General features: G+C 39.0%; 1 protein-coding gene across 4 annotated transcripts in view; it reads left to right on the top strand.

The window, feature by feature from the left end:
- Positions 1–8,143, top strand: part of Rexo5 (RNA exonuclease 5) — a 51,962-nt gene that overhangs the window by 263 nt on the left and 43,556 nt on the right. For 3 of the 4 annotated variants that reach the window (XM_085841360.1, XM_085841359.1, XM_021168285.3), the window contains exons 2-6: positions 397–523; positions 3,207–3,319; positions 4,891–5,017; positions 6,445–6,541; positions 7,660–7,803. In XM_085841360.1, the coding sequence (XP_085697486.1) occupies positions 397–523; positions 3,207–3,319; positions 4,891–5,017; positions 6,445–6,541; positions 7,660–7,803 (608 nt within the window). Of the gene's footprint in view, positions 1–31; positions 91–396; positions 524–3,206; positions 3,320–4,890; positions 5,018–6,444; positions 6,542–7,659; positions 7,804–8,143 lie in introns of those variants that run through there. The other variant, XM_021168284.3, reaches the window with a different exon arrangement.

Raw genomic sequence — 8,143 nt, 5'->3', positions numbered from 1 at the left:
GAAGTCGAACGCCCTCACTTCCGGTCTGTTTAAACGCCGGCGCGGCAGGGGAAGCGGGAGCGTGTAGAGCGGCGGCGGCCGTGGCCAGCGGTTTGTGGGCGTTGCGTGGGGGGCGGTTCGGGACCCGGGGGGCGTGGACAGAGGCTTGAGGACCCGGAGCCCCTCGCTCTGCGCTAGACGGCGCCTCAGGGAGCGCTTAAATTTCGCTACGGCTTGGATTGGGGAAAGGAGGCGTTGGTCCGCGGCTTTTTCTGTGAGGGACAAGCAAACTGGTTTGAGCCGCTTGGAGAGACAAACCAACCGTCACTCCTGTCCAGCGCTTTGCGGGAGAGAGGCCGCGACACGGTTTCCTGGTCGCCGCGGGGTCCTCAGCTCCAGCTGATCTTTCCCCTACAGCCTGATGGAGCAAGAGAAGGAGGAGGCGAACTCCAGGAAGAGGAAGGAGGCCCCGAACTCCTCGGCCTCGGCTACAGAGCGGGATGGACCTCCTTCGGATGTTCAGGACCGCGAGCCACAAGCCAAGGTGAGCAGAGGAGAGCCCCAGCAGGCTGGCCCGAAGTCACTTGTGGCTGGGAGTCACTTTCGCCAGCACCCGAAGGGTCCCTGCCCAAGCGTAAGGGCTCACCCACTGACCTCACTCAACTCTGCTCTCCTGTGTACCACCTAGCCCAGGCTCTCTCGATAGTTTAAAACTGACTTAGTGTCTGGTACACAGAATATTCACTTAACAAAAATTTATTAAGATCCGTATAACAAAATATTTCAGGAATATCCATGCACACCTAAACAGGATTCTCTTGTTTTTATACAATATGTATGAAGAAGTAAAATATGAATGGTCATTTTGATGGGGGATTTATCCTGGGGAAATGATTAAATGGAGGAATGATACCAGTAATAAGAATGTTTGCCCTAATATTTGTATTTTTTTTAATGTTTCATCGAAAAGAGAATTTTAAATATAAATTTTTCATTACACATTTAAAAATGCATTTAGCCTGAACCATTTTCTCATGTTAAAGTTGTGGTTATATAACTGACTGATGGGGAAAAATATAGATTAGGGTGGGGATGGTTATAAAGCAGATGGATGTTTGTAAAGTCCCCTGGGTTGGAAACGATAGTACAGAGATTAAAAAAGCTTGATCTTCGGAGTCTGCATTCCCGCTGTGGCTTTGTAACCTCTTTCTTCATTTCTTTGTTATAAGATGGGAGTATGGTGATCCCCACTAAAAAGTTCTAAGAAATGATTTAATTCAAAGAAATTTCTCAAAACTGTGTGGCTGAGAGTCAGCAATGTGGCTCAATAATAGAGGACTTGCCTTGCATGTGCCCAGAATTCAGTCCCTAGAACAGTCACTCAAAAAAGTGGTTAATAGTAAATACTTAACCTTAGCTCAAGGCCATTGTATAAGTTAGTGTCTCTATTGCTGTGATAAAACACCATGATCTCATGACCAAGATCATCTTGTTGAGGGATGGGTTTATCTCAGCTCTCACATCCAGATCACAGTCCTATTCACAATTCTTCACTAGAATTCAGATCAAGAGCCAGGAGGCAGTAACTGATCAGGAAGGGAGGAGGACTGCCTACCACTGTGCTCCTCAGGACTTTCTCAGTCTCCTTTCTTATACCATCTAGGACCATCTGCCAGGGGGCACCACCCACAATGAGCCTGGCCTCCTACATTGATCATTGAGAAAATGGCTACAGGCTTGCCTAGAGACCAGTTCTATGGAAGGCATTTTCTCCGTTAACATTCAACTAGCAATAATATCTGATGTTTGTTAAGTACTTAAGGTGTGTTGGTGGCTAGCACTGTTGTATTATTGCACAGCGATCTCTCATTGGCCCTCCCAGTCTCACTAGATAGAAGTATAGTTAATCTACAGGTAAGAAAACTGTGTCCTTAGGTTAAGGAACTGAACCATGATACTTGCTGTCAGGTAGTATGATGCTTGAACATGTGTAATATTCTGCTGTGTCCCAGAAAAAAATGAAAGTAATAATTATCTCTGAGTTGTGTAGGTGTTTATCTATTGTGTATTATTTCACCTTTTTCTATTATCTGAGTTTTATAATAAGCAAACACTACCGTAATAATCAGGCATAAGTAAGTACAAAACCTTTTAAATTAAAAAAATTTAATAGACATTTCAACTTATTTTTAAAATTTGGCCTATTAACACTAATTAATTGTCAAAATTAACTATGGTTTTCGTTAGATATATCCCTTTCAGAAAAACATTCAACATCCATTCATTATCTTCTTTTAAAATAAGTACTTGATAAAGCCTTTTTTTAAAGATTTATTTATTTATTATACATAAGTACAGTGTAGCTGTCTTCAGACACTCCAGAAGAGGGAGTCAGATCTCGTTACAGATGGTTGTGAGCCACCATGTGGTTGCTGGGATTTGAACTCCAGACCTTTGGGAGAGCAGTCGGGTGCTCTTACCCACTGAGCCATCTCACCAGCCTGACAAAGCCTTTTTAAAAGAACCAAGGAGCTCCCTTAAATTTTCTGTTGCTGTAGGATAAATCTGATTGTGTTAGGTGACACTGATATGAGGCTGTGATGTGTGATCTGGTTACTTTGTCTCCACTGTAACTTTCATGGCTTGCAATATACAATTTTGGACCCAACCAAGCTACATGACTTGGCTCCAGAGTTTAAAGCGGCCACCACCAAAAATCTAAACCAGTGTTTTTCAATCTGTGCGTCCTTTTACAGGGGTTGCCTAAGATCATTTGCATAGATCATAGAATTCATAACAGTAATAAAATTGCAGTTGTGAAAGTAACTTTATGGTTGGGGTCACCACAACATGAGGAACTGTATTAAGGGACTGCAGCATTAGGAAGGGTAAGAACCACTCCTGTAAACCCTAGGGCACTTGCTTCTATGTATTTATAATAGAACTGGCCCCTGCAGTGTTTGTCCCTAATGGAATAGAGTTCTTGAAAGCATGCATTGCATTTTAATCATCCTACTGTAAGCACACAACTATATACATAAACTGTACCAGTGTTTATGGAATATTCTAATAACATCATACCACAAGTAACTATTTTAGACATTTATTTTCAATTAATTAGAACAGTCCTTGTGTTTGTGTCTATATTAAAATTATCAGAAACTTGATAATTGCCTTTTTGCCATTCCTGAGCATTATGGCTTGCTGTATTCTATTTGTCTTTGTAGAAAGCTCGCTTATCTACCATTTTATTTACTGACAACTGTGAAGTAACCCATAGACAGCTGTGTGAATTGCTGAAGTATGCAGTTCTGGGTAAATCTGCTGCTCCTAAACCCAGGTATGAGATAAACTGTTCATAGAGCAGAGGTCTCCCACTGGCTTCTAGAGGCCTATTCGTAGGGTGTTGACATAGATGTAGATGGTGGATATAGACAGATAGATAGATAGACAGATAGATAGGAAAAGTTCAATGATACATAATAGATATAGTTTGCAATTTGTGTATAAAAATCCAGATTGGTGATTTCTTCAAAAAACTTAAAAATTTAGCAACCATCTCTCTGTTTTCTCACCAGTCAGCATCTTTTTCAAAGGTGACAGAGATGTAGCAGGTTTTAGATAAGGGTGTGTGTACTCTAGTGTCCTTCCTGGCATACTTTATTCATTATATCTCTCTGGCTATTACAGATACTGTAATTTGCTTCCCCTGGTGTGAATTTGATAGAAATCACAAAATGTTATCTTAATAATTTTGGTTAGTCTTTTACTTTTCTTATAAAGAACAAAGAGATGGTAATATTTGAATGCTTTCAGTGATATTAGTGATGTGAAAATTAAATTTTTATGTCTGTCTTAGTTATGGTTTCTATTGCTATGATGCAAAATCATAACCAAAGTAACTTGATGAGGAAAGGGCTTATTTGGCTTATACTTCCATATCATTGAAGAAAGTCAGGATGGGAACTCAGACAGGGAGGTGGGAGCTGATGCAAAAGCTATGGAGAGGTGCTTCTTACTGCTTGCTCATCATGGCTTGCTCAACTGTTTTCTTATAGAACCCAGGACAATTGGCCCAGGGATGGTAACACCCACAATGAGCTGGACCCTCCTCCATGAATCACTAATTAAGAAAATGTCTTACAGCTAGATCCTATGGCAGAATTTTCTCATTTTAAGTTCCTCCCTTTCAGATGACTCTAGTTTGTGTCAAGTTGACATAAAACTGCCCATCACATGGGTACATCAAGAGTTTGAGATGCACAGCCTTCCCCACCCTTACCCTTACCCTCCCTGGTTGTTATAAATTGTCTAGATTTCTTAGACCCATCTTCTTTAGCAAGAAATACTGCCATCTGGTGGGGCATAATGGTACATGCCTTTAATCTCAGCACTTAGGAGGCTGAGGCAGGCAGATCTCTGAGTTTGAGGCTAGCTTGATTATATAGTGAGTTCCAGGACAGCCAGGACTATGTAATAAGACCCAGTCTCAATGAAAGAAGGAAGGAATGAGCGAACACCAGCTTGTCATTAGACTGAAACCAGCCCTCATTTGATGTGCTGATTTAGAAGGAGTTACAGAACATGTTAGAAATAAACCTTTGTAAAATCAGAGTTTTGATTTAAGATAAATTTTTAGGTAGAAGAAGAGAACTATATGCCACAAATTGTTCTCTAATTCCATCCTGTCACACACAAAAGTGTCAATTGACATTTGATTTGAATATAACAAATATTTATTACAAAGATTTTTATTTAAATTCTTTGAAGTAAAGGCTGTCTTCCAGTTACAGGAAGTTAGTGGTTGATGAAAGATTTCATTCGTTGTTAGTCAGCCTTTCAACCTTTTCTTCTGTATGCCTATAGCCATGTCGGGTTGATTTTTTTTTTTTTTTTTTTTTTTCCCAACAGCTGGTGCCAGCTTTCACACCAAAAACAACTAAACAACGTGGTGGTTTTTATTCTGAAGGGAATGAGTCAGCTACATTTCTACAGGTTCTATTTGGAATTCAGATTTCTCCGAAAGACATTCAGACATGTAAGATAAGAAAAATTTGTATCAGGGGCTAAGTTAGAGCCGCCTATCCTGAGACTGGGGCATCATCTGAGAATATATTTCTCTTTGCTGTCCTGGAACTCACTTTGTAGACCAGGCTGGCCTCGAACTCAGAAATCCGCCTGCCTCTGCCTCCCGAGTGCTGGGATTAAAGGCGTGCGCCACCACGCCCGGCTGAGAATATATTTCTCAACAACCTAGTTAAACAATCAACAGGAAGTTTACATAGACAGCAAAGGTACTAAGAGCCCTATTTAGATTAGAATTTGACAGTGGGCTTCTTTGGTTACCTAGCAAACCAGTTATTCTCCAGGTATAATATAGCTTCTGGGTTGATTCTATATTATTTGTAATACAGAAATTTTATAAATAGCAAAATTCCCATAAAATCTGTTTTGTACCTCTTAAAGCATAATATAGGATATGGTGGTACATAATTTTAACACTTGGAAGGCTGAGGAAGAAGGATGTGAATCCAGCATGGGTACAAGAACCTGTTTGAATTTGAATCCAACATGACCTATATGACCAGACCTTGCTTTAAAACAAACAAAACACAAATCTATGAAAACATTTTTTTTTTTTTTTTTTTGGTTTTTCGAGACAGGGTTTCTCTGTGTAGCCCTGGCTGTCTTGGAACTTACTCTGTAGACCAGGCTGGCCTCGAATGATACCATTATAATACTATCATTATAATACTATCTGGAGCTTACTAGTACCTGCCGTCTAGAAAAGAGGCATGCGCTCTTTTGCCGCATAGCCTATTCTAATTCCCACTGTCCTGTTTGTCCATCTATCCTGAAGGCATTTGGGTCCATGAGGAAGACTTAATCTACTTTGGCCTTGGCTCTCTTGCTTTGGTCTCTGCTTCTACTTTACTGAGTGCTTTTTCTATGATGAGCCCTTTAGTAATCATACCATGTTCATCATCTTTAATGACCACAGTTGTCCTTTAGGAGACAACTTATTTGATTTATTTTATTTTTAAGAAAGGAGTAACTCACTAAAGTTAATGGCTAATAAACTGTAGATTTGGAATTTTAGCGCAGATGAGCCTGTAACCAGAACTTTCCACCTATTCGCTCTGCTAAATCATCTGTCCTGACTACCTGGTATGCTATCTAGTGAAAGAAAGAAATAGAAGTCCCTGAAAACATTTAAGTTGTAAATTTCCCTAATGTTTCCTTTTTACAGTGTAGAGTGAGAGGAACACTTTGCAGGTAGTGATTTTTGGAATAAATGTGGCTCTCTTACTTTCTTACTCTCTTTCATGTTAAGGAAATAGTTCTCATTGTACAGTTACAAACTATTAAAGCCTAGACTTTTATGAAGGTCTGAAGCAACAGTGAAAGTCTAGACCTTTAAGAGTATTTTGTCTGTTTTCAAGCATTTATTAAAATGTTTTGCAGAAATTCAGCTTGCCTCCTCCAACATCTAGTTTTCTATTTGATATCATTGGGCTGCAGAAGAAAAAATCAGCTAGAAGTTTTCCTAGGACTGTCGAAGGTATGACTTCAATTCTTGTTTGAAGTTTGTAAAAAGGTGTTTACTCTTGTGAGTAACAAAATCTTCAATCCTGATTAACTTAAACAAGAACAAAACAGAGTCTTTTTCTTTCTTTTTTTAAAGTAAGAATTTTAAAGTGGGCAAGCACCCAGAAATGTTAGACCCTTGGAACCATTAGTTTCATGCCTCGGAAACTGGTCAAGTTGAGTACCTAAGGATACATAGCTATCACTGATATTGATTCAGTTTATTGATTTATTGTTTATCTTCTCAATGTGAACTTAAATTCCATACCAAATTTTGTTGGCTGGAATAATGCCAGTGTGCAATGTACATTGTACAATAATGCCAATAAACAATGCAATTATTTTCTTGATTGAAGTACTTTATATTTAACAATTTTTTGTATACTTTCCTAACTTTTTGGCCCTCTTACTATATAGGCTTTAGTTAAAATATTTTTTGCCAGTACTACTGTAGAGCCTTTTCTAGTTTTTCTCTACTCTATTGTTCACAGGTATTTAAGGTTGATAAGGTTTTCTTTCTCTCTTTCTTTCTTCCTTTCTTTTCTTTCTTTCTTTAAATTTATTTATTATATGTAAGTACACTGTAGCTGTCTTCAGACACTCCAGAAGAGGGTGTGAGATCCCATTACAGATGGTTGTAAACCACCATGTGGTTGCTGGGATTTGAACTCAGGACTTCAGAAGAGCAGTCGGTGCTCTTAACCGCTGAGCCATCTCACCAGCCCCCTCTTTGTGCTTTTTATAACTGTCTAAAATCACTCATACACACACACTTACTTTACAAGTTGAAGCTGAGTCATAATATTGTTTTATCTCTATTGTGTTTAACTGTATGGAGGCATGTCCTCTAAAGTTTTTATTATTATTGTTGAGAGGTATGGGATTGTGTGTATGGTGTGTGAGTGCAGGCACATTCGTGCCAAAGCATGCACAGAAGTCAAATGGATTGCTTTCTTCCACAGAGGGTTCCTAGAGAGAATTCAGATCACCAAGGTTATGCAGCAAGCACCTTTATATACTGAGCCCTCCTGCTGGCCCTCCTTGAGATTTTGCACATTCTAAAACACATTGCAATGCCTTGTGTTGTTTCAGGACCTTTAATTTCTGCCACTGTAAGATCCAGCATCGACCTACAGAATGACCCCATCATTCAAAAGTATGGCTATAAGAACGTGGGCTTGACTAGATGCCTTCTGACAAAAGAAGAAATGAAAACATTTCATTTTCCGCTACCAGGTTTGCTTAAACTTATTTAATCTAATATCAGTAACTTCATTTAAATATCATTGTTGAAAATTATTTTTTTCTCGATGCTTTTGGGATAGTTTATCCTATTTTGTAATTTGGAAATACTTTTAATGTGGAGTGTGTACTATGTTAGGAAAATTGATGATTTTAGATTGTATATAAGGGTTATAAATATCAGTAAAAGGTTTAGCAAGTAGGTTCCTTTTGTTTCTTTTATCGTTATTATTATTATTTCTGAGAGTATACTAGAAAGAATCAGTATTTACCCTTTTAAGAGTTCACCAAACTGAGGAAATGTCTCAGTTGATGCACGAGAACCATAGTTCAG

Source organism: Mus caroli, unplaced genomic scaffold (assembly GCF_978045245.1).
Source record: "Mus caroli unplaced genomic scaffold, Mus_caroli_1 scaffold_8, whole genome shotgun sequence".
Taxonomy (NCBI): domain Eukaryota; kingdom Metazoa; phylum Chordata; class Mammalia; order Rodentia; family Muridae; genus Mus; species Mus caroli.
This window is presented reverse-complemented; position numbering and strand designations above follow the sequence as displayed.